Genomic DNA, 26901 nt, shown 5'->3' on the forward strand with positions numbered 1-26901 from the left:
TGTAAGACACTCAAACGCCACCGCAGAACTGCCCGGGGGCATCTGAAGGGCAGCAGGGGTGAGGGAGACGAGCGGCCCCTCAGCCGCGCGGGCCGGGGCGGCGGCAGCGGCGGGTGGGCACGACCGCCCAGCGGGGCGGGGCGGCGGCGGCACCACCCCCGGCCCTCCCCCGGGCCGGCCCCCGCACCGCCGCTCCCCGCCGCAGGCTCCGTCGGGCCGGACTGCCGGAGCAGCCCCGAAGTTTGCGGGGCGGCCGGCGCGGGGCCATGTGGCTGCTGTGGCTGCTGCTGGGCTCGGCGGGTGAGTGCGGGCGGGGGCGGTGCCCCGGGGCGCTGCCCGGGAGCGAGGGGGCGGCTCCGCTCGGCGGGGGAGGGCGCCGGGGCCTCCCCGCCACCCCCGCCTCCCTGGGCGGCTCGTGGCGGGCCGGGGGCGCCGCCGGCCGCCCGTCCGTCCACGGGCCTCTCCCGCCGCTCTCCCCTCCCTCCCCGGGCGTGCCGGGCCGGGATGCCCACGGCGGGGGAGCGGCGTGTGCGGCTCGGCCCCTCCGCCCCTCGGGGCGGGCTCGGGGTGGTCCCGGCCCCGGCGGGGCTGAGGCGCGTGGAGCGGGCAGCGGGGCCGGGCCGGCGCTGGCGTCGGGCGCCAACGGGCCGAGCCGGGCGTCGAAGTCACCGCCGGGCCGAAGGGGCCGCAGCTCCGCCGATACATCCCGGGGCGGGCCCCCTTCTCCTTTGCGAGGTCGCCTCGGGGCGAGGGAGGCCGTGGCGGGTGCGGGCGACTCTCCGCCGCTGGGCCCGCGGCCGGGTATGGCCAAGCGAAGCGCTCGGGTCCTGCCTGGCTTTACCTGGGGTGCGGAAACGGGATTTCATACTTCATCTGTATAGAAACTATTCCTCCCCGCCACGGTCGGCATATGCCCGTCAGAATTGGCGAGTTGATGATGTTTTGTGCAGCTTTGCTGCAGGTGTGAATTATTTCTGCAACATGATCTTAGCGGGCGCTTTTCCAGGCAGTGTAAGTAGCCTGGCTGCATGCTGCTGTGTCTGTTTCCGAATCACGCCTTGGCGATGAAGTGATGACATACAGTGTGTAAAACTCAGATTATCAAGATCAAATTATTTTCATTTCTTCTCTTTTTAAGAGTATTTATTGTCAGGAAGAACTTGTGAGTCTCACAGCTTCCATGGTAAAAGTTCGAGTTCGGTGTAGACGGGTAGGAAGGAGGAGAAGAGTTAGAGGACTTGCACTGTTTTGAAATTACACAACTGCAAACTTTGTGACATTCGTAAGTCTTTGGAGGTTTAGGTGTCTTTGCAAAACTATTTCCACCGTTCCATTTTTGGGAGGCTTCAGATGAGCTTCGGATTTGTTTATCTGGATTGTATTGCTTTCCTCTTTATTAATTTCCATTCTACTACTGCCAAAATTTTATCTAATTATTCATAGCAAATTATATGTTTCCATATGTTGAATATATTTGCTTGTAATACCACTCTTAGATTAGCATGGAGGGTTCCCATCTACAAGATACTAATCTTTACATGTGAAGGTTTCCCAGCCTCCCACACACACCCCATGTTCCTGCCCTGCTTTGGCTTGGGAGCAGTGGCCAAGACCTGTCTCTTGTGTGGAAGCTGGTATTTCAGATTTTTGACTGTTGACTGCCATTCTTGCACAACATTCTTGCAGTTACTTAACCAGAGGCTGGCTTATTTTGGGGCAGATTCAAAGAAATTTCTGAAACTTTTTTTTTTCATGCGTTCTGTTTTTCTTTTGAAAAATAAAGTAGGGGGTCTTCAGGGATTTGTTTTTTAGCTGTTGCTTCCTCTGTATATTTTGGCACCCCTGCAAGCTTCCCACAGGGAGCGTAAGTTTGTCTCTGGCTGGCCTTCACAATGTTTTGAATTTTACTTCTGGTAACTCCTGATATAAAACATAAATACTTCTTTTCCTATTGAATCTTTTTTGGGTACAGATGGAAAACCTTGAAACCCTAGGGATGAATTTCAGTTAACAGAGGATAAACAGTGTCTAGTGACTCCGTCTGAACAGTTGTTCTGCTAGCAGAAGCAGTTGTTCTACTTCTGCAGAAGTAACTGTTGACTTGCACTGGCAGTGAATATTTGCAAGGCAAAGTTGATTTTTTTTTTTTTTGTCTTTATTAATAATATTGTGGTTGTATCAAATAGTGCTTTTCATCCTGAAAGAGCCTATCTGCATGGGAAAGGTTTTACTTTATGATACTTGAGTTTGATCTTACACCAGGCTGGTTCATTTCAGTTGGTAACTAACTGGTGATTGATCAGAAAGAGACTATTGATCTGAAGTTTCAGCCTCTGTTCCCTGTGCAGGAGCTTCCTGATTACCTTCCTTTCTTTTTCTAGTCTGTACCTCGTTTCAAGTCTCATCAAGCTCTTGGGCAGCTCACACCATGCACACCCAGTTTCTTTCATCTCTCGTGCTCTTGCCAGTGTAAGCAGGTCAGGCTCAGCTCTGATCCCCTCCTGCTGCCCTGTACATGTCATAGTGTGACCCAGTTTCCAGCACTTTACTTTGGCTCAGTGTCAGCCCAGGAGTTCCTGGATGTAGGTTAGGTCCTGCAAGGATTCCTGTTTCCAGCTCAGACTGTAACAACATTATCGGGTTAAGTTAATATAGAAGAAGGTCTGTTAGTTAGCAAACAGACATCTATGTTTATCTTCTTCTACTGCTTGTATGAAGTAATGCAAGCTGATCTACACACAGTTACAGTGAGTTTTGGAAAGGATTGTTTCAGAGTTGCAAGTATACTATAGCTGAAAAACCAATAAAATGTAAACAGTCCCTAACAGAAAAATGAGTTCTGTAATCCTGACTGCCACTGTGCTGTGTATTCAAGACAATTTTATTATTCAAAGAAACTTAATCTACCGAATATGTTTTGAACGTAGATTTATGTATTTTTTTCTTCAACCTGTATATGATCCATTAAGGAGAGAAATGATGGCAGGAATCACAACACTTAGGTAAATTAACTGCTATTAGAAGTATGATTGCAAAGTGAGGAGAAAATGGACATTGTTTCTTTTGACAATTACAGACCTTTCTGCTTTAACTGAAGAAGGTTTTAAAATGTTTGTCTTCAAATGACTGGAGAATCAAAATGCAATGTACAGCTGGAATTTCTGATTATCATCCCCAGGTGTCACAGTTCAGTGTAAGGGCCTTTCTGATGTGTAAGTCAAATATATAATATAGATATTATGCCTCTTAAAATATAAGCTTGCTCTGTATTAAGGGGAGGCTTCTATGTCTTATTCTCTCCAGTCTTTTGGTCTAATATGGTTAGAATCAGGACCCATTCCACAGACAGCATAAGCACAAAGTGCCACACATGTGCTTTCATTGCATTTTGCAACTTCACCTCAAAAGCTTGCAAAAAACCCAGAACATCCCTAAAATCAAGAAGGGGTAGGAGCTGTTTAAGCTGTTTCATGTTACCACATCAGTCTGCATTGTGTAATATCTGCTAACTTAAAACTTCTACATGGTGTTGAGGAAATATCCATTATTTCCTTACATGGAAATTCCTTAATTTGTACTGACATTCAGAGGTATTGCTAATAGTAGAATTTCCTTGCTGAAAACCTTATGTACTGCATGGCAGGAGTAATCAGCACTGCTGAGTAGTGGTCTCTAGTATTGGATAAGCAGAGGGAGAAGAAAACCACTCTCTACTTGAAGACTCATGTCTGTATTGTGTATTCAGTAGGTCTGTTCTGTATTTTTCAGGCAGTCCTCTTAAAAACTCTTAAACTGTGTCTAGTGCTTCATAACCAGTGTTTGTCTTTCTTGGTACATAAACCAGCTGTGGGTGTGGGTAGCACATCAGTGTGGGAGACATGAAGAAGGATTCTTGTAGTTGGCAAGTCAAGAAACTTCCAGCTTGGGACAGTAATAAATACACTGGATGTCTGCTGAAGATGTGAGTCTGCCAGTGATCATAATGAGAGCAGCCAGGAGTAATCACTTTAATGTGAAGCTCCACAGCCGTACTGAGGAAAATGTGGGATTTCTCTCAGGAGCCTGTGCCCACGCACCAGTTGTCTTGAATCATTTTCTGGTTATTGGACATGTGATGTTTGAGGCTGTTGTCAGACTTTACTCTTGCAAGCACATTTTTTGTGCAAGGACTGAAATAAGCAGAGGGTGATTTGGAGGGGGAGGGGGGTGTGTGTCCTTGGCTAGATTTAAACAGATTTCTCTTACTCACTAAATGCGGGGAGTTGCAAGGTCTGGGAGCTTTCAGCCACCACATCTCACCTGGGATAATAGCTGCAAAGAGTCTGCAGTTGCCAGGTTGAGAGGGTGGAAGCATGACTGCAATGTTGCAGTCATATGTTGTGATAGGAAGTGGAGGTTGTTATAAAGAAAATAAGTACTAAAAATGCACCTTTCATACAAATGTGAAATAAATTGCTACAAGCATGCAGTCAGTCTGTAGTGCCTGCTACACTGAGACCAGCAAGCTCCATACCTCTTTAGAGGAAAAAGTTTCCTGATGATACTATAATATTTTTATTGTGACAGCAGGAACCTGCATCCTGCTTTCATTTGCACGCTGGTTATCTACTGGGTGAGGAATGCAATAGCTCTCTTTGCTGCAAATCTGGTAGACTGAAACAGGTGTATGTTGATTTGTTAGGTAGCAGTGCTGAATTGAGCTGAGATGCAAGCATCTCTGTGTTTCAGGGCAGTGTGGGAAGGCCTAATTAAAAATTAGCTTGTCACCTGGAGAAAGAATTTGTTTTGGTTTTTGTTTGTGTTATTTATGTTTTTTAAATTTTTAATTTATTTTTCCAAACTGGTACATTTTGCCAGAGTAGTGTCTGTCATGTGTCCTGTTCTGTGGTTGCTCTCTCTGTCCATGTGAGCAGAAATGCAATAATGGAGTAGGCCTGATAAATCTGTAGAGTGATATCTGCTGCGATGGCAGCAGCACTCTCCATTTCAGTATCTTGTCTGTTGTGGAAGCTGATGAGTTTTATCAATTGCTAGAAACCCTTGTAGGCTGTTCACTCCTGCCTGCTGCAGACTGGAGCTGTGGATATTCTACCTTTGGCACAAGGCACTCTGTGATAACTATTTCAACTGGCATTTTCAGGGTCTGAATTTGAAAACAGCTTCATTGTCAGCTGGCAGGTTTTGAAGATGAGGAAGGAGAAACATCTTGGGTCTCAATAGTAGGGTTTTGGCATTTTTGTCTTTTCAAGTGTTAAAACATAACTCTTCTGCTTTGCCAGGATCTCATAATGGGCTGTGTCTAAGATGCAGAATGGAATATTTCAAGTGAAAGCAGTTTTAATTACGTATTTTAAGGTAGCTCTCAAGTGAAACATAGAATGACAGATTGCCCTTTGCTTGCAATGTAAATAGATCGTGGCTGGAGGTAATTGCATAATCAGCCATTAGGATAATCAGTTTATTATACATTTACTGACTGGTATAGAATTTTTGAGGAGGAGCTCATATATATTAAGAAGCCAAAAAAAACCCCAACAACAAAGATTGAAAATTAAACAAGTATCTTAAGAAAAACAAGCAAACAGAGCACCATGGCAGAAAGCATTTGTCTAAATTAGTCTAATGTCTAATTTCTCTGATAGTGAAACTTTTGATTTATATGGTCACTGGGGTTTTGCATTTGCGTGGGCTGTGTATGTGTCCAGATACTTGATTATTTGACATTTAGAATCTTATAAGCTGCCGTAACTTGATCTGATGTTTAGTTTCTTTCATGCAGCCTCTTGTGCCAGTGAAACTGTCAGACTAAAAGGCATTTTAGGCAAACCTTACCTTGCATGCAGTGCTGTCTATCAGGACAGAAAAATCCTTCTAGGGGAGAAGATGATACAATAGTAGTTGGCTTGGTGTGTGTGTGTGAGTTTTAATTTGCACATGGGAAATGCTGAGGCAATGAGATTTCTAAATGGAGCCATTCGTGTCTCCTTGTTCTTGTTCTCAGCTGCTTATGCAGATGCCCACTTACCACTTTTTGGTTGCAGAGGAACTTGTGGAATCACATACTTTTGTTGCAGCTTACAGAAATGTGTACTCTTTGGAAGTTGGAGAGAAGCCGCAACAGCTCCTGTTAGTGTGAGAAATGTGTTGAAGGATTGGGGAATCATGTGGGTGGATAATCAAAAAGGCCCAGATGAACAAAATTAAAATGGAAGCAATTTGGAGGGGGTGGAGTGACTGCTGATAACTTTTTCCTCTGTGTTCCTTAAGCCTTCTAGCCATGGGCTGGACACCTTTGAACTTGTCACAATTAAAACATATCAAGCAAAGCTGCTCTTTGTCAATGTGTAAATGGTTGAGTAAGTTGCTGTGTCACATGTCAGAGTAAACAGGGAGCTGAGGAAGATGATGTGGCTGTGAAAATCTGGGATCATTTAGGATTGGGAGCGAATGAATCCGAGGTCCTGACACTTATGTCCTCTTATCCAAAGGATTTCCATTTTAAAATGGCTTTGGTGTCTCTCAAGGAGTCTGTGAGATCATAAAGATTGGGAAGTGTATAAGTTGAATATGGTTGTAGTATGCTGTTGTGTTATAAAATAGCTTGTTTCAATAGGGGCAAAAATGCGTTTTTTCAGGTTTTATTGCTATTTTTGTTCTATAGTAGGGATTCTGATTAGTTTTTTCCTTTTAAATTAAAGGAGAAATCCCCAAGTGCCACACCTTGCTATGCGTCTCTGGTTTGTGTTGTTATCTTTCATCTGCTTAGACAGATTCCAGATGGCTCCTAGGGAATGTAATGGGGGAGATTCCTGGTTTAGGGTTCTGTTATTGAAAATTTTAGATGGAAACCAGTTACATCACACAAGATAGTCGGTCTATTTTGAAACTGTTTGGTTTGTTGGATGAAAAGTTCCATTTTAGGTAACATTTTCCTGTGAGGATTTATCTCCATTTTGATAAAATGTAATAATGTTACTGCAGCAAGTAGGTTGTGGTGCCATTAAAAATTAAGATAAGAATTTTGGCTACTAAGTATCACTTTGTGCTCAGATGCCTTCATTCCTTGGAGTAATTTCTCTTGCTTTATGTATTTTGGATGAATTTATCACTTCAATTGTGAATGAGTCAGATGATGCTTATAGCTCCAGACAGAACACCATTGCCAGCCATATGTATCTGTGCCAGCTGAAGACTTGTATTCCTCTGGGCAAAGCTGCTCAGGGTCTTAGTGCTGCAGGATCTACTCCAGGTTGTGTTACTGATCAGCAGTGTGACTTTGGGCAAGATGTAATTCTTTCCTCAATGTATTCCCTCCCCTTTTACCTGTTTAAACTTTCTTTTGGACACCGGCTCTCTTCCCATCTTTCTCTGATGCTGTTAGTGCTACCCTGGTTTTAGTCAAGAGCTATATGCCACAAATATCAGGCACATGTTTTTACAGCTCAAAATGGTGTTTGTTGCCTTTAAGAAGTGTTCTGCCTCGCCTGGTATGGATTTGATGTGAGATAAGTAGATTTTTCTTGATATGATAAATTTTAGTCAAGTATTCTTGGCTTTTTCTTTCTTTTTGTTGTTGTTAGCATAAAGGCACTAAGATTCCTCAAACACAGGAGCGTTAGGTGTACAAAAATGTGAAGTACAATAGAGACACACAAACTGATATACTTGTGAAAATCCATGTTGCATTTTCTCTCCCTTTTGTAAGGCAGGGCAAGGGTTGGCAACTTAAAGTATTGTTGCTTGTCTGGGTGCTCTGCACAGGTAACCTGCGGTGCAGGCCCGTGTTGAACCTGCTAAACTGTGGCTGCTTGACAGGGAATGCGGTCATTGCTCACACGTGGCTACACAAGGTAATACTTGAGCTTGTGCTTTTGAGTTCTGAGGCTGCTGATTCAGTCTGAGGGCTGGTATTCTGCTGCTGTCTCCCAGTGCAAGAAGAAGTCATGTTAAGAACTATTAAATGTTTCTGCTGCTCTTTATATAAGGTTAGCTAAAATTCTGCAGCTAAAGATAGCCATTATTTCTCAGATTGTGAATCCCTTTCTTGTCAGATTCAAACTCCTTTCTTTTTCTTTCTTTGCCTGCATCCTTGTTCTCTTGTTGTGAAGCTGCATGCTGATGATTAGTCTTTACATGCTTCTTTTCATAGATGATTTGTGTCACTTCCTTCCTCCTCTCAATATCCTTTTCTCTTTTTTTTTCCTTTGTGCCTCATGATCTCACCAAATTGTACCCATTGATGCATAGAGCTAGCCATGGATTTCTTCATCATGCCTCTGTACTTAAAGAGAAAGATGCTGTTATATATACTTACCTATGCCAAACCTGTAGTTAGGAATTGTCATTTTTACCTTGCATCTACCTATTGCAAGTGCTCCACTTCACTCTGCCAGCAGTGCTGTGCTTGCTTCTCCCTGTCTGCCTGATCCATTGCTCAGCTATGCTGTGTGAGAAGGCTCAGCTTTAGACTATGTGGGACTTCACTGCTGCTGAGCTGGGAAGGTGGAGTTTAGTAAGAGCAGACTACTTGGGACTTGGTCTCACTCAGTTTCTGGTACGACTTACAAGTGAATTGTGCATGTCAAGCAAATGAGCCATTTCTCAGGGATCATTTACGCAGGACAGGTAACATTTACTTGACACAATGCAAGGTGTGATTTATAAATGGCTATATTGTTAGTGAATGCATTGTTGAACATATGCAGTCATAGACTAGAGAGTTAGATATGTGGAGTTGCTGCACCTGCCACAGGTGCAGAAACACATCAGTTGTTCATAAACACATAAATTGGTAGAGTCAGCATGTGTGATCTTCCACGGAGACACTGCAATCAATGAGTTTCAAGGCCAAATAAGTCCTAACTTGTTAGCAAGCTTCCTGCCAATGGCACAAGTTGTTCTTGTGGCTGGGCCCAAAACTGTGAAGTCTTAAAAGCTGGGTGGAACTGCATACTACTAAGTGGAATATATGGTTATCTGGAACCTGAAGTGCATAGTTTTTGTCTTGAGGAAAATGGCTGTCCACCAGAAGACTTTGGGGCTCTCATGGTGATCTTGGATAGGTGATCTTGAAGATGCCAAACCTAAATCTTCTGTGCTGATCAACAGGAAGAAATGTGTCTTGGCATCATGTAAAATCTGAACACCTTTGCTTGTCTGGGTAACTGGGAAGGCACAGTACAGATGCTGAGATCAAGATCTGTTCATTCTGGCAGAAGGCAGACTGCACTTGTGAAATCCTGGACTCTGGAAGAACTTACTGCTCAGTAACTTAAAAGACCAAGACATTAAACTAAGTAGGCATAATTCAGAATTGGCTAAGGAAGAAAAACAGTGTTTGTGGTGATTGCTGTCTTTCAAACTCAAAACAGCCTTCTTTTTCCTTTCAGCAAGTTTTTGAAAGATAAAAAGAAGTTGGAGATGGAGGAAAACATCCCATATGGCTGCATTTTAGAACCTGTTTGTGAATGAAATGAAAGCATGATTGGAGTTATAGGTAGAATTGTGAAAAAAACCAACTCAAAACATTGTGAACTTCTAAATGAAAAGATCATTCATTTTACTATGTAACCAGGGTTCTAGATATTAAACTTGCCCTTTATTGAATTGAGTCCTGTTGGAATTCTGATTTACATTCGCTAAGAAGTGTTTGGTAGCTCTTTCTTAAAAGGTGAGATCTACCTACTCTTTTTAGGTATTTTCAGTCTTGTGAATATACTGGATTTCAATATCAGCAAGTGTGAAGGTAAGAGCAAAGTGAATCCCTGTGATATTTCAACTTACGTGTTCTTAATCAAACCACAAGCATTTGTCCTTTTGCAGTCAGATGGAGGACTTCCCTCTGTTATCTGCAAGTAGTATTTAAATTTCAGGAACCTATTCTTTTAATCTCCTCTAAAAATGGAGCTACCACGTGCAGTATACAAATCAGGAATGTACTTCTGTCCAAAGATCAAAGCAGTGTGTCTAGAACATTAACCGAGTTCTTGGAAGATAAAAAGGACATTGATAGTAGAGTTCCTAAGAGTATTTATAAACAATCCAAGTTGGCAGTACCAATTGTAAATCTTCCATTAGGAATGTGAGCTTCTAAATTGCAAGTTTGAAGTAGTGTTGTGAGATTTTTCCCAGTAATAATTACTAACTGCATCATGTTTTTTGTGCTTTTCATTGCAACATTTCTTTTCAAAAAAAGAGTCCAGATTAGTTTCAGTGACCTTATTTCATACTTGAGTTATATGCCCATTAAGAGCACGATAGCCATTTTTCTTCAAGTTTTCATAAAATGAGAGATGAAATGTTTTGCAGGGTAATTTCCTATTTGCACTCCAATTTCAAGTGACTGAAATGCCTGCCTTTTTCAATAGCTGAGGTATTAGACATTTAATGGAATACTCCTGATTCAGAGGTACTGGATGTAGGCTCTTTTGAGGTATCATGTAAGAGTGTGTGTCTCTTAGTTACATCAACAGAGTCCACGTAAAAGTGGTGGGTATTCAATGACTTTGGTCTGCACAACTGTACCTTTTCATCAGGGTTTGTCATCCTTATGCAAAATTGTGCATGTTACAGAGGAAAGGCCCAGTGTCTCTTCCTGCTGCAGCTATGATAGTGTTCAGGCTTTCAAAATTAAAGGCTCTTTACTTATTAATGACTTCTACATGAGATAGATTTCAGTGTCTAATCAGATTGAATATCCTTAAAATTTCTAATGGGATCCTTGAAAATTTGCCAATGGACTATATAGGTTTTCTGATGAATTGTTTTAATTGAGCTCTGCCTTGCTATTTGGTTAACAGTCTTCAGGGTAGCCTCAGGCTGCTTACTTTCCAATTTCCTTGTGTTATCTGTAGATAAATGTCCACCTCATTGGAGCTTAATGGCCAATTAGCTGAGTCAAATAAAATCTGGAAACACAAGAAACAGTGCTGATCATTGGCAGGATATTTGTGTCCTAACAGGTTGAATCCAGAGTTGCTGACCTGCTGACTGCCACTGCTCCTTTTGAGTAGTCTCGTGGGGAAACGTCAGCCTGTAGAGCGTGGTTTACCTAATTTCTCCCTGCAGTGTTGGTGCTTTGTTTTCTTATCAGTAGTTGCAAAATTAGGCAGATCTCTATTGTGAGCAAACTTTCCAGTTGAAGAAGCAATCAGTGTAATTTCCTTTGGGCCTGTATCAAAAAGACCTCTGTAAGGGCTTTTAGATCCTGTTAAAACTAAGCCCACATACAATCATACACTCATCAAGGTTGGGAAAGCCTCCCAAGATCAAGTCCAGCCTTTGACTGAACACCACCACCACATTAACTGAACTATAGCACTAAGTGTCATGTCCAGTTGCTTCTTGAATACTCCCAGGGATGGTGACTCCACCATCTCCCTGGGCATCCCATTCCTGTGCTCACCCTTTCAGTGAAAAAATTCTTCCTAATGTCCAACCTGAACCTCTCGTAATGTAGCTTGAGGCTGCATCCTCTTGTCCTGTCACTGGTTGTCTGGCAGAAGAGGCCAAACCTCACCTGGCTACAATGTCCTTTCAGGCATTTGTGGAGAGTGATAAGGTCCCCCTGAGCCTCCTTTTATCCAGGCTAAACAACACCAACCTCCCTCAGGACCCATAACTTCACCTTGTTGAGCCTCACACAGCTGGCTTTGGCACACTGCCAAGCAGCAGATCAATAGTCCTGCCCAATTTAGCACTGTTTGCAAACTGGCTGACAGGGCACTCTCATTCAGGTCATTGCAAGAGGTATTAAACAGGACTGACCCCAAAGACTGAGCTCTAGGGAGCATCACTTGTGACTGGTCACCAGCTGGATGTATGTCCATTCCCCACTGGGCCTGGCTATCCAGCTAGTTTTTAACCCGCTAAAGAGTGCATGATTTAGACTTCCAAAATATAAGGTGGTTATCTCCATTTTGGAAAAGGAAGCATGTCTGATATGGGATGTCTCAAAGGAGCAGTGACATTGAGGAAATAGAATGGTCTTTCACCTTTGCCAGTCTGGCCCTTGAAGATGGAATAAGTTGTGTGTTTGCAAACACCAGCCTTCCAAGCTACTTTGCACATTCCTGTAAGAAAACTGACTTGGCATAGATTGAGTTACTGTTACAGTGTTGTTTGCTTTGGTTTAGAAGGACTGTGTTGGCCTGTTGTGTTGGAAAAAATGTGTTACTGAAATGCTGTAGTAAATGTTTTGGTTAGAGAACAGTTTGAGTGAGCTCAGCTGTCAAAATTAAACCCTAGGTGTAAGCAGCTGTACCAAGAGCTAGTCATTGCATGTTTCCAGGGCAGAGTGATTTTTGGATACTTTGAAAGGTACATATTCATAATCTGTTTTCAAACAAGCTTCCCAAGTTGTTCCCTTTTCCCACTCATCACACCCCAGCATTAAATGAAGTAAAGGGTAGGCACAAAAGGAAAAGAGAAATTGAACCATACCAGGTGTTCTTGTTGAACCTGTAAGTGTAAATAAGAGAGCAATTAATTTCTGTATCTAAAATGATTTGAGTTTCTTAGGTCTAGGGGATCACTTACCTCTAGAGAGTTACTATGAGAACTGATATGTGGATGTATACTACTTGGTAGTTGAAGCTGCAATTTCCCAAACCCCTTCCTGCTTACCTGTTACAGGGTGCTCCTACCTATTTTAATCAGAATCCCAGAACTGGGTATTAGCTGCATACCTGCATACCTCAAAGACTTTTGGTTGTAAAAATATAAAAATGCCTGTTTACTGTTGAGGAATAAATGGAGTCTGCAGATAACATCAGGCTGGGTGGAAGTGTTGATCTGCTGGAGGGCAGGAAGGCTCTGCAGAGGGATCTGGGCAGGCTGGATCGATGGGACAAAGCCAGTTGTGTGAAGTTCAACAAGGTGAGTTGCTGGGTCCTGGGGCCCTTGGGTCACAACAACCCCCTTGCAAGGCTCGGGCAAAGTGGCTGGAGAGATGCCCTGTGGCAAAGGACCTGGAGGTTTTGGTTGACAGCAGCTGAACGTGAGCCAGCCGTGCCCAGGTGGACAAGAAGGCCAATGGCATCCTGGCCTGGATCAGCAACAGTGTGGCCAGCAGGACCAGGGCAGTGTTTCCTCTGCACAGCTGGCCCCTTTCCTCTGCACAGGTGAAGCCACACCTTAAATCCTGTGTTCAGTTTTGGGCCACTCACTACAAGAAAGACATTGAGGTAGTGGAATGAGTCCAGAGTAGGGTAACAGAGCTGGTGAAGGGTCTGGAGCACAAGTCTTGTAAGGAACAGCTGAAGGAGCTGGGGTTGTTTAACCCGCTGAAAAGGAGACTCATTGGGGAATCTTACTGCATCCTGAAAGAACATTGTAGTGAGGTGAGGCAGACAGGGTAACAAGCAATAGGACAAGAGGAAGCAGCCTGAAGTTGTGCCAGGGCAGGTGTATATTGGGAATAAGGAAAAAATTTCTTCACTGAAAGGGTGATCAAACATTGGAACAGATTGCACAACAAAGTGGTGAAATCACAATCTCTGGAAGTGTTCAAAAACCATGTAGATGTGGTCCTTAGAGATATGGTGTAGTAGTGAACTTGTCAGTGCTGGGTTAATGTTTGGACTCGGTGATCATTGGGGCCTTTTTTTCCTCCTTAATGATTATATGATACACACCTTAATATTAATAGTTTGCATTTTTTATGATATTTCTTAAAATCAGTTTATATATTTGGCAAACAGCTCATCAGTGTATATCTTCAGGTACCCAACTTCTCAGCATCCAAGCAGGGTGGAAACCTAAATTATGGATGCTGGCAGTATTCCCATGGGATAGGAGACCATTAGCAGTCATTAACAGATAAGGAAAACTGAAGCCAAGGAAAGCAGAATAATATAATCATGTAAGACATCTGTGGCAGGGCTTAACCCGATCTCTGCACATCTCAAATTCCACACAGAAAGTTGCTCTTCCCTGAAAGGCATCCTGTCTGCAAGGCTGGACTATGTTGCAGGTACTGACATTCATCTTCCTCCTCCTGATGTCACCAGCATTCCTGTACGAGAGCTGACTACGAGTCAGCACAGTGCATGCATGTAACCATTCTGGTGTTTGAAGGGGCATTGTGGTGTTTCATGCCAGTTGGATGACATATGGCTGCTAATTTGTAAAGCTGCATCTGTGTCTGCCTCAGCTCTGGCAGCTGCTGTTGAGGGTGAAAGCTGTAGAAGTGTGAGCGACTTACCTTCAAGTGCATGTAGACAATAGCCTGTCGGCTTGCTAAGTCTGATGAAAATTGTGAAGAGGCAGGATAGAAAATAATGTGCAGGGAATGCTCACATCCTCCTTTGTCTGTTTGGTTTTTAATGGTATAAATAGATAATGGCATCAGTTGGAAAGCTCAGGTGTGAAGTATGGTAGGAGCAGAGTGAGCTCTCTTTCCCAGATCAGTTTTGTGTGTAAGTGATAGGAAATGTTCCTGTGTGGCATTACTGACAGCCTTGAGTGGCTGGCAAGAGTGTTTTAAATCCAAGACTGAATTCTTGGCTTTCTTCTGAGTTTCTAGTTGAATATATTTGCATTGGCAAAAAAAGTTGGCTGCCTTAAAGTCATGTTAAGCACAAACTTAAAGTAACTTGAAATAGTAGGGCTTGAATACCTTTGCTTTCTCAAGGGCAAATTCTGCCACTGAACATATGCTCTAGATCACATTTTAAAGTGGTTTTTCCCTGGCTCCAATATTGCTGCCCTTTCCTTTGAGCAGCCTTTTCCTCCCCACCTCTGAAGAGGTAGTAGGATGTAGTTACTGGAATTATTGAATTCTGTACCTGGAGTGTTCACTGTGCCTCTCTGAAGCAGGAAATGTTACAAATCAAGGTGATTTGTGACCATGTACAAACAGAACTGAGATAACATGCTAGAGATAAGTGATCCTCGGCAAGATGTAATGTCACGGAATTGTTTGCTGTCTGCCTGGCTTTGTGCCGTCTGCGAAATGGGGATGGCACTTACCCACCTCTTAGTGGGTAAGTTTCTTTAGTTTCATAAATGCTGGTAAATGCTCAGTTCCCCAAAGTGAGTGTCATCAATAATTCATTATCACTTAATTGCTGGAGCTGATTTCCGATTGACTTGCTAAGTAAGACCCTAGGAAGTGGTAGTTGCCACTGTCAGTTTCACTTCTCTACTTTTGCCAATGTTTTATGAGGTTGTTGTGCACATGCCTTTTCCCTTCTCCTCCATGAATGCTTTGCCCTCGAGCCACAATAAAACTGGAGTGGCTTACAAAAAGAATGGAGCAAACAGCATCAAATGAGGTAGTGGATTTCTTTTTGCATCAGCAAAGCAGCAAGTCCAGAAAGGGCTGAAACTCAGACTGAACTTGGAGGACTCAGCACTGTTGTTGTTGGTCACTCTTGCTTCTTTTCTTTATTCAAGTAGGCTACTCCTAGACTGCTGTCTTTTCCTCTTGCTGGTGCTCAAAGTGCTTACAGGTTTGCTGCTTTTGTCCAGTGATGTTGTCTCTAAGCTTGTGTGAGAAGGCTGTTTCAGTTACCTCTTTTTTATAGCCCTACTTTGAATCACATGTGAGTTACTTCTGATTGTTTTTCATTATAATGGGAATATAGAGGTTGGGAGTGGATAACAGTTGTATATGTTTTGCTTTTTTATATGAGGAGTCTTAGGTGAGGATTTGGAATTGCGCAGGCTCTCCTTCCAGGGTTTCCTGATAGCAAGAAGTTAGTGCCTCCTGTCTCCTAGGATGGAGTAATGGCAGATTTCTTTTCTGGGTGCTTGAGAGGGGAACTTTAAAATAGATGTCCTGGAAAATATGTGGTGCTTATTTTTATTAGCACAGGGTAGTCTCTGTTCTGTGTAAGATATGAGCTAAAATACAAATGAGGAAGCAGGGCATTATTACCCTCTCTCATACATAGAAATGAGAGATGGGGAAGGACTATTCATTTATCTATACAGCTTATCCCCTAGGACACTGCAGGCATCTTTCATCTACTTTCCTAGATGAAGCTCCAAAGGTAAATAGCTACAACTGGACTTTATTCATATGTTTTCTGATCACTTTCTTAAAATTTGGGACACTGCCTTACCTTGCAGAATCTGAACTGCTTAACGCTTGTGCAGGGATTGGCAATGCCAAATGTTGTCAAATGCTATGCTACATCCTCAAAACCAGTGCACAGTCTGTTGGACCATGTCTTTCTTCTGAGTGTGGTTTGCCAAGGAGGCATTAAAGGGAAATACATAGTTTGTTTTTTGGGGTGGGTTTTTGGGTTTTTTGTATTAACATACATAGGTTCTAGATTGATTCAGTTCTATCTTAAACACACATCAAGAATGATTTTGTTACTATTTTTATACATTCATGAGAATTTGCATCATGATTCTTTAATAGAACCTAGATGGGTTTGTTTCAGTGCATTAACTTTTTGTCTTCAACTGCTGTGGGCATAAAAATGAATTGACAGTTCTCAGAGATCACAGAATATCCTAATTTGGAAGGAAGCCAAGGATCATCATGTCCAAATATTGGCCCTGTACAGGGCACCCCCAAGAATCACACCCTGTGCCTGAGAGTGTTGTCCAAATGTTTCTTGAACTCTGTCAGGCTTGGGACTGTGACCTCTTCCCTGGAGAGCCTATTCCAGTGCCCAGACACCCTTTGTTGGTTTTGTTTAATGTCTTCTGATGTCTTTAAACTTCATTATAGGGATTGGGCTGGGAAGAATATCAGTGTCAATCAGCTGCTTTGTGGGATTCCTTAAAGACCTATTGCATTCTTGCTTCAGTTTCCATTTACCAAGCTTCCTTTAAAAAGTGATGGTTTCAAAATGAAATTTCACATGATGATATTTCATTAAAACTAAAAACTTAATCTTTTCAGCCTGTTGCACTTTGTTCTGTCTGTAGTAATTTTTACCTCTCCTCAGGGAAAAAGGAGGACACAAAAGATGCTGCTACTTTGAGTAAATAGTTTTCCATGGAGGAGGTGTCAAACGGAGAGTTTTAACTTGAATGTGTTGCAGCTAGGATATTTTGTACAGCAATGTCCTGTCTTACCTTCCTGAATTTGTTCTTCCATGTATTAAAGGGAATATTTATTGTCGACCTTCCTAGGCAGAAAATTGAGAAAGGGAAGAGTATTTTTTTAAGACTGAGTACAATGGCTTAAAACTTTACTTTCCACAAACAAAATAATCCTTGAATCTGCTTTTCTCAAGTGAGATTTTAACAGCTTCAGTGGAGCAGCTGTGATATAAAGGTGCAGCAGAAGGAAGACTTAAGACTTGGGGAAGGAGTAATTAGTTTCCAGTTTCTAGTGGCACAATGAATTTTGTGCTTTTGGTTTGGGAATATGTGGGGGAAGGAAAATTTTTCTGTCTTACATTTAAAGTTTTACTGTGGTTTTGATCTTGCCATACAGATTTTTTCAGGGCTAAGTAAGTGTTTGATCACAAAGCATCTCTGTCAGCGTGTGCTTCTTGTTGCCAAGATGCTTCTGAAACACAGAAGGTATGTGGACATACTGGAAAAGTTGTGTCACCACCTTTTCCTGGCAGTTGCTGTGATTGACGGTCTGTTGTGTCTGAGTGTGATGAAGAATGTCAGCCAGGTACAGGGTTATCTGCAATACACTGAAAAAATTCATAATGGCCGCTCAGATGATGACAGTGATGAAGCTGCAAAGTTACCTTGTTGTAGCAGTCTCTGTGAGGACATCTTCCTGCTTTTCAGATAAAGCTTCCAGCCTGCCGAAGGATACTCTGTACAATTTCTGATCATATGAATGAACTTGGTGATTGGCCAAGGTGAAAGGAGCTTTTTTCCTCATCTTAAGGATGTCTGTGTTTGGGATGTTGTATCATAGACGTTTTCACATGACCCTCTTTTGAGTTCACACATGGAATGAATGGATGTTGTTCGGTGGAGGTAACGCTTCAGTCAAGATTGTTGTGCAGTCATCAGCTGTAATGCAGTCCATAGTTAGCATATAACTTTTAAATTTATTTCATGGAAAACCTGGAGAAAACACAGCCATAGTTCAAACAGCTAATAGATACTATTAAGTGCTTCTGGTTGAGCCATATCATCTGCTTTGTGTATGAAACACAAAAACATGATCTAGGACCCTAGATCTAGAGCTTGAACAAAGTTTCTTGGTCCTGGGTGAATTTTATCACTCCATTATATTTTCTGTGTTAATTTTCCCTGTATACTTTCAGATTGTTCACAGAATATGGGTCAGTGTACATGGTGAAAAGTAACGCTATTTTTGTGTTAACCCCCTAAATCAAAAATATCCGTATACAAAACTTGTAGTGAAGCAACAAGTGCATAAAAATTTCCTTTCTATGATATAGACTATATTGTGATTGAATATGTGAAAAGTAATTGCATAGGAGATGGGGAAAATGGGAAAGACTATAGTAATCACGTTCAGCCTTTCTTGAGTGATTAAAAATGAAGTTAAATTAATTCTGTTTATTAGTTGAGCTTCATGAGCTTCATCCTTTTTTTTTTTTTTCCAAAGGGCATAAGCCTTGAAGTAAAGAGAAGCCCCGTTGCCTAAGCAGAAAGCAAACACAATTGAAGTGCTTTCAATATAACAGACACTATACAGTTAATTTTTCCCACAGACACTCCAGTTACATGGCTGTTAACAGTTAAATTATGAATGAGGTGTTCTGAAGGAAGCCTCTCCTGACTCTCCGCTTTCTCTTTTGTTTGGGCTGGTCACCAGGGTCACAGGAGTCTCATTCCACATGAAGCAGTATGAGATGCAGACAGGTTTTCTTCCAGACTTGAAGATAATGTGACTGAGTTGTCATTCACAAAACTCAATTCTTCTAGGTCTTGAATGAAAGGAGTTTACATTCTGTTACAATGAATGATGAGCATCCTCGTACATACTGATGAACAAAGGCGTGTCTGGAATGATTGGGGCTGTAAGGCACTGGCTTGGGGGTCTCTGAAAACAGAACAGCCTGATGTCTTCTATAATATATGAGGTCACAGGTTAGCCAGTGACATCACCATTCTCATCATGTTGCTTACCCTGCGTCCTAGACAGTATGGCTTATTGTCTTTTTGTGTTGTGTAATGTCTCCTGCTAACAGGATGGCACAGCTGTCCTGTTAAATTGAGCATTAGTGGTAATAACAATGAAAGCATCCTTTTTTTGGAGGCATCTTGAAGGATAGTGACTTTTTTTGTGTGTAATAAAAAAAATATTAAAAGTGGTCCCAAGTTAATTGTTATGATATAAGGGCAGGATTTGTCTTCTTGGCCAAGTATTTTTTGCTCTTGTGAAAGTAATTTTTTTGCTAACGTGCTGGTCTCCACATACTTCAGTAACTTGCCAAAAGTGAAGGGAAAATTTAGGGAAGATAATTGTGTTAAATGAAAGCCCCTCTCCTACTTGTCTTGTAGGAGGAAAGTCTTTGCTCTCTTTAATATTTTTTTTTTCCATTTGCTTTACATATTCTCTGATGCAAAGTATTTTGCAGTGAAATGTTTTAACTGATTTTCCGAAGTTATAGCAGGGTCTGTTACCTCAGAGCTTTGTACCTCATGTGTGAGGCCTTCTTTTTCTGGTGCTGTTGGAGTGGCTTCAGAGGATAGGCAAAGCCTCAGTGTATGGATGATTGGAGTTTACTGGGCTTCCCAGCAGTGAAGGTGGGAGCTGGGACTGCAACTCTCCAACAGAAGGTCTGAGCAGAATGTGTCATCTTGACTTTTAAGAAAATTACTGCAATAACTGGGAATCAAAATTAGAGAAACGAGTCTGTGAAGAATCTCAGATGCCTTTTTAAGAACTTCATTGCTCCCAAGGGTCTTCAATTCAGGTTTCCCCAGGAGAAAAGTGACTTTTGAATGTTCGGCAAGATTCCTGTTCTTTTAAATACTGGCCTGTGCTTTTAAGGAGAGGCTGTGTGACAGAGACTCTGGTGCTGAAAGACTGAAAATCTCAGTAAGTCTGGAGTAAGCCTGCTTAGGTGTTTGGTTACAAAATCCAACCCCAAATGAGCAGAAGCAAGTCAGGACTGTGAGTGGGTTGAGACATTGTTCTGCCAAGGAAGAATCAGTTGTCATAACAGCAGTGATGCACTGCCATGCTGATTCGTGAAAATGCAAAGGCTGGAGGCTGCTTTGCTTTTGTGCTTTTGTTGCTTCTGTTGCACACTTCTGTTAAGAAGGAGAAACCTTGGCTAGTGTCTGTATGCATTACACTGGTGGTCTCTTTTCATGGCAGTGGCTGTCAGTCTGGCACTGTGTATTACTTAACAAAGTGTCCTTAAAATTACCTATTATGTACAGTTTTCGTTGTCTTTTGAACTTCTTGTAGTGTGTGAGAAGGACAGGAAGGTGGAAATGTGTATGTGAGTAGTAGTGGGAGAGCCACAATTAGAGCTAGCCAGTCGCTGATTTCTTGAGGTTTTGAAAGAAAATTGAACATTGTTGTTACAGAGAAAATATGTTCAGGTTGTCCTTGTATTCCAAAGATGTCTCCTGCTGCTTGTTTTGTCTTACCAAGATTTGATAGCTGCTTGGCAGAAGTCTTGGCATTGCTTGGCAGTAGCAGTTCTCTGCCTATCAACTCAAAAAAAAATGACTGCTGAAACTCAGAAATGCACAGTTTTGAGATGCACTGTTTTCATCATTATCAAGTCAATACAGTTTGATTTTTCTTACTTCTTTTTTTCCAGAGATTTTGGGGAAAACCAGAGAAGCTTTCATAAAACGTGGTATCTTTGTTTTAATTCTCATTAATCAAATACAGTCTCCAGCAGTAAAAACTTGATGTGAGACCCGCTATGCTAAATTTACACCCTGCAATTTTCAAACATTAGCTGCCACTAAATTGGCAGAGTGACTGGAACCAAATGTACCTGCTTTGCAATTATATCTGCTGGGTTGGTATTTATGGGAATAGCCAACCAGGCCGACAAAAGTCAAAATTAAAATTAACCCTTAATGGCAGCATGCTGAAACTGGTTGCTGCTCGTTACTGTGTTGAGTACGGTGTTGAAGAACCTCTGTTCTGGCCAGCCCCAGGTGCCACTGCAGTGATAATGTTTACTTTCCAAGAAGCTTAAAGGATTGGCAAATTTACCAGCTTGGTGCACCCTAAGTTCCAGTTTGGATTTTTTGTGAAAACAAATGTATCCTTCCTTGGAATCAAGTAGTAGGCACTTTGAGAATCAAAAATTTATTACTGAGTATGTAGAACCCGTGTCTTTGGTCTGTGCTTTTGTGTTCTCTGGCTTACTGGGATATTAAGATTTTTGTTTTGTTGAAAATTTTCATGAGGTTGCTGAGATCTTGTGTGTTTCTTCTGATCCCAGTCTGTGCAGCTCTGTAGCTGATTCCCCAGCTCATGGGTTTTCTCCGCAGCCCTCACAGCGTTTGCCAGTTTGGCGTGCTTTGTCTGGACATGTCTTCACCCAAGCTTCTACAGAATGTAGACTTTGCAGCATACATAAATATGATGGGTGCCAGAAGGAATGTGGACCTTTCAGTTTGTTTAGCCAGGAAAATGATGTATGGGGTTTTAGAGATCTCCTGAATTTTGATTTGACTCAGTGGAGAATACCTGATGCAAAAAATATTGAATGAAGCCTTAAAAGGCAAGAATGGTTTTCTGGTTAACCTGAAATATATTCATTTTTGTTAGCTGAGTTTGTCCCTGGGATTGACCCATCTGAATGAAACACATCCAGGTTTGGAAGCTGCAAGAGGGCTCTCAAGTGAGACAGCCAAAATATTTGGATTAGGGGCTGAAGTATGTAATCTTTCTTAACTAGAGCATACTGGGATTTTTTTTTCTGAAACTTTGTCTCATGGGCACTTTGAGTAGGGTTGATAGGATATTTTTTTCTTTTGAGACCAGGATAGGTATCTAAGAAGGAGGTGCCACTTTTTTTTTTTTTTTTTTTTTTTTTTTTTTTTTTTTTGAGAAATTTTACTGAGGATTTTAGGAAATAAAAGGAACAGAACTGTCAGGAAGCAGAAAGTGGGAAAAGGAACAAAATTAGTGCATCACACTGACCGAATCTTGTTTTTTTTTGTTTTGGGGCCCTTTTTGGAGTCACTCGTCTGCAGTTGCATCCACTGTTCCCACGGAAAGTTCATTTTTCTCACGTTCTCATGAAAAGCTTTTCTGCTTTTTGCTAAATCTTCCTCTGTCTACCTTCATTCCAGTATTCTTCACTCTTTGCTGTGCTGTTAAATACAGCAACTGTTGAAAAAGCCAAACTCCAAGATTACCTGTGTTGCAGTCAACCCCCTGATTTTACTGCTAGCTCAAAAGCAGTTTGAAGTATATGGTGTGTGGAATGGTATCTTGCTGTGGCAGTATTTGCTGGAAAGAATCAGTCACCAGTGCCTTGCAGGAAGATTGCACAGTCCCACTGTGCTCCCTATGTTAATGTCCTGTTGTGTGGAGGCACCCTGTACATTCCGCTACAGGGAGGCTTCATTGCTCTTGGCTGTGCCTTCTGGTACAATAAGTGAAAGACAAGGTGAAACCAAACTCCAGTGACAAGAGTGAGACCCTCACTTCAATATAATCCTTACCTTATATCTGCTTAACAGCATGTTTCCTATTCACAAAATGCAAATTACATTTATTTTTCTGGTTTTGATTTGCTTACAGAAAGCAGCAGCAGTCTAATCCATTCAGCAAACACCAAGTAACTTAATCTTCTGGATAAATTTTTATTATTGCTGTATAAAGCACATCAAAGAGCTCAGTTTGAATGGGAGAAAATCATACTTTAAGTAAGTGGTTATAAAAGCTGCTATTTTTCAGTTGAAATGATGATTTTCTATGTCTCTGGTAGTGATGATGGGAAATTTCCAACTTCAAATAAATAACCATTACTTGTATACATCTGTCATTCCTGAGCCCTATCTTCTGCCCCCACTTAACTCTTTTTGAGGCTTACCTAGTGGAGGATATGTGACCAGCGGTACAGGAAAAGAGCAAATACACAGTCTTCTATAAAAAGAAACCTCTCAACTCTAAAGTAATGGCAAAATTTCTTCAAGTAGACCTGGGGCGTGACATTTGAAGAGGCTTGTGTCCCGTGGTTAAATTAGACCAGTATGTTAGCAGGGGTCTCCAAAATACTGTGAGAGTGGTGAGAGCTCCTGGAAAATCTGAAGGGTGTTGCTGTGGCTGCCCCATGGCTTATCATGGTTTCATATATATATATATATATATATATATATATAGGGTAGATGAAAATTGTCTGATTATAGCCTGGTGATGCTCTGAAATCAAGGCTCTGTTTTGGCTTGTTTTGTTGAAATTGTTTTTTCTAGCAGGGTCCAGTTCTGCATTCAGCAGCTGGTGAGTAATTAGTTGCCTTTCTCCTTAAAGATTATGGGGTGTTCTAAGTTTGCTTTGCAGCATTGTCAACACAGTACACATGGTCTTCATGTATGCCCTCTTTCAGTCTCACCTATTTCTTGGATTTGCATGTATTTGAAGAGGTTATTATCTATTTCCAGATGATGTTTCTGTTTAGGAATACTGTCCCATCTTCACTGTCTGTGTGCTGTCACTACCACCTACTACAGTCTTTCCCTTCTCTTAAACTATTGCCATTCCTTGATTCTGATTGTCTTCTGGTAATTCTCATTTTAATTGTTGATTCAATGTGTTTAGAAAAATATTCTTGTTCCTCTTCTAAATTTTTTTAGGAGCCTCAGGAGAGAGGTTTCTGGTCTCCTTGTTTTCTTTTCTTAGGGCAAGACGTCAGAGCAGTAGCTGAATTCCCTTCCTAGGGTAGGGAATTCTGCAGATCTTTCTCTTGTCTAGATGAAAATCATGGTTATCTGTCATCAATCTCCTCACACTTGGAAATTAGCTCAGTGTTGTTGAGCGAAGGGTTATGAGTTTTTTCTTTATTGTTAAGGACAGTGTTGATGTTTTGTTTTGTTACTCTGTCCTGCATCCTCGCCTTCCTTGGGCTTGGTTCCCCTGTGGAGCCTCACACACATCTGTCTCTTCCAGGCTTTTTTTGAGGTGTGACCTTTTCATGTAGTGTCAGAGCCCAAGCTCTCCCCTCATTACCAGTACCACAGCTTATCTCCCCCTCCTGATGTGCTGGCACATCCTAAATGCAAACTCTTCAGATGGGAGGGTCCCTCTGCCATCTCTGTCATCTCTGTCATCAGGAAGATAATCATTAACACAACTTCGTCTTGGTTTGCTTTCTCCACCATTATTACACAGTGAGGTTGCTTTCAGAGCCCTGCACTTCTTGTCTCTAGCACACCTTTGAAATTGTCGGTGACCAGTGCTGAGGGATACACCTGGAGCAGGTACTGGGTGTGCAGCTGCAGTGGGAGCTGCAGATTGTGCCTGGGTGGGAGAAATGTTGGGAGCTCGACAAGGAAGGGGCTGTAACCTGGTGCTGAACCACAGCAAAGGGCACAGGGACCTGTGGCACTGGCCAGATGACCGGACACTGGGACACAGCAGGAGCCAAGGGCTCAGCAGGAAGACCCCAGACTATCACAGCACAGACTGAGGGTATGAAAGCACAGGGATTCCTTTGTTCGGGCTTGCTCTCTAGAGGCACCAGCTCGAGCTGGTGTTTTGGGTTACGCACCATGATTTAATTACTTAAAGGAACCAGAGATTTGGGAGTGTATTATGGGAAACCAGTATAATGTGGTAAGGAAACCTTGTCTGATAGTGTGAGTGTGGGGTGTGCAGAGAGTCAAGTGTGCCCATTGCGTCACTGGAGCCACCCACAGTCCCAGCAGTGAAAGTATCTGGTAGTAGGAGTGTGACTGCCAGAGTCAGTCCTGGGTAGTCAGGCAGGAAAGTTCCTGTGACCCCAGTAAGATGTCAGTGTGGGAAGCCTTCTGTGGGAAACAAAGTGTGGGAAACATGTTTGCTGGGGCACAGAGTGGCATGTTTGGTTCTGACAGACAGCTTTCCTTCCTGGAGAAGACAGCTACCAAGGAGAAATTAATGCTCTTGAAAACTTTGCTGCCTAAAGAAGTAATCATGGCATAATTGTTAACGACAAGCAACTTTGTGAGACTAAGTGGTGTCTACTGTAGTTGAAAATGGCAGAAATATTTGCTTTAGGTTACCTGACTTGGCCTGAGAAAAGGCTTCAGTCCTTGTGCTCTTAATCCGGAGAGGGGCATGTATGTTCCTTTCTCTCTGTTCTGTGATGGCATAAGCTCTTGAAACTTTGTGGTGGGTTGATTCAGACAACACTGAGAACTATGGGATCTAGGTTAACTTTTTTTTAAGGCTTGCTGCTCACCTGTGGTAGAGTTTATGCAACTGGGTAGTAAGAGGAAGACAGGAATTTATGGCCAGGGTTAGAGAAAGATGGGGCTATTTGCTGTGATTTAAATCAGCTTGAACCGTTGAGGATATGCACCTTTAGCTAATCACAGCTACGTACTGAAAGCAGCATAGAAAAGTCTGACATGGTGTTTCTGCCCCTGACCAGTGATACCATTCCATACTGCCATTATTGCATGGGCTTGGACTCTATGGTCTCTGTAGTTGCAGACGTCATTTTGTATGGTGGGTCTTTTCCCCCTTGCTGGCTGAAACATTCTTTTGCTTACAAGTTAATGGTATCTATTTATAGTGGCTTGTTTGTTTTTCCTGTAACACTTAGCTCTTGCTTAAACTCATTCACTTGCAAAGGTAGATTCTATGTTTGATCTGTGTGGTGAGATACAAGACTACAGAAATATTTAATACAGTTAAAATATTTTTAATTAAATATTAATATTTAATATAGTTAAAAGTGCCGAGCTGAAGAAGAGGCAAGATGATACTTTGTTATCATCCTGCTGAAGCATTCTTCCTCCCCTTCTGTATTTTTGTACTGCTGCATATTTGGGTATTGTTGTTTTAGTATGCTGGGATGTAAAAGAGGGGGGTGTGTGTCCAGTATCAGCTACCAACTCCAAAGGACTCCAGTGGTTTTTCCACCCATAAGTTAGAGCATGCTTTAACCACTGCCCTGGTGAAATGCTCCTAGAGCAACTGGCATTATGGAGTTAGTGTTTTTCAGAGAATTAACACTTTTACAGCCTCACAGCCTACAGCCTAATTCTGCCAGTCCTTGTGATTACTTCTCATTGGAGCAGTGCTTGAAGTGATTGTCATGTGACACAACAGAGCAGCTTGAAGTACCACTTTCCTGGGAGGAGAAAACCTAATAGTGAATTCAGTTGTTTTCTCCAGACAGAACAACTGTGGGATTTTTCTTACATCATGTGTAAGGCCTAGATGAATTTGCACAGCTAACCATCTTCTCTGAAGGCCCTGAAATGCAGGTAATTCAATACATGCTTTTAAGCAAGAAAATGTGGTTAACAGCAGCTCTTTATAATGTCTTGCATCTGCACACCACAGAAAAAGTCCTTGCAGAAACAAGTCTCAAAGGGCAATTAAAAGCTTTTGATCTTTGAAAGCAAATGTTCTGATTCCGATTGGGAAACTTAAACTTAATTGTGGTAGGCAGATTTTTTATTGGCATAGAGTATCATGTGAGTAAATTTAAACCCAGCCCCTCCCAATTTTTAGGAAAACAATAAAATACCCATCATGCTTTTTGCTAAATTGAAGGGGTTTTTTTCATCACTTCTGTTGCTCTTCTGTTACTCCTTTAAATTTGATGCTGAATGAATCCGTCTCAGTCCTGCTGCTCTCACATTTCAGGCATGATCTCAGTATTTTCTGAGCAGAATGTCAGTTTGGCCTGTTTTTGGGGAAATTGGAGTAGTGTGATGGATCACATGAACTTATTATCTCCTTGTTTACCCCTACTCCCCATTTAATTTCTCATAGGTGCATCTGTTTGATATGAAAACTGATGCCAAGTAATTACAAATGCATTGTTAAATGAAGGACAGGAATAATGAAATCTAAAT

At 42.0% G+C, this 26901-nt stretch overlaps 1 protein-coding gene across 2 annotated transcripts in view; it reads left to right on the top strand.

Moving 5' to 3' along the window:
* The first annotated feature begins 207 nt into the window (after positions 1 to 207).
* Positions 208 to 26901, top strand: part of LDLRAD3 (low density lipoprotein receptor class A domain containing 3) — a 105593-nt gene continuing 78899 nt past the window's right edge. The window contains exon 1 of one of the 2 annotated variants that reach the window (XM_058829490.1): positions 208 to 300. In XM_058829490.1, the coding sequence (XP_058685473.1) occupies positions 267 to 300 (34 nt within the window). In that variant the 5' untranslated portion in view covers positions 208 to 266. The remainder of the gene's footprint in view (positions 301 to 26901) is intronic. The other variant, XM_058829491.1, reaches the window with a different exon arrangement.

Source organism: Poecile atricapillus, chromosome 1, assembly GCF_030490865.1.
Source record: "Poecile atricapillus isolate bPoeAtr1 chromosome 1, bPoeAtr1.hap1, whole genome shotgun sequence".
NCBI classification, from domain to species: Eukaryota; Metazoa; Chordata; class Aves; order Passeriformes; family Paridae; genus Poecile; species Poecile atricapillus.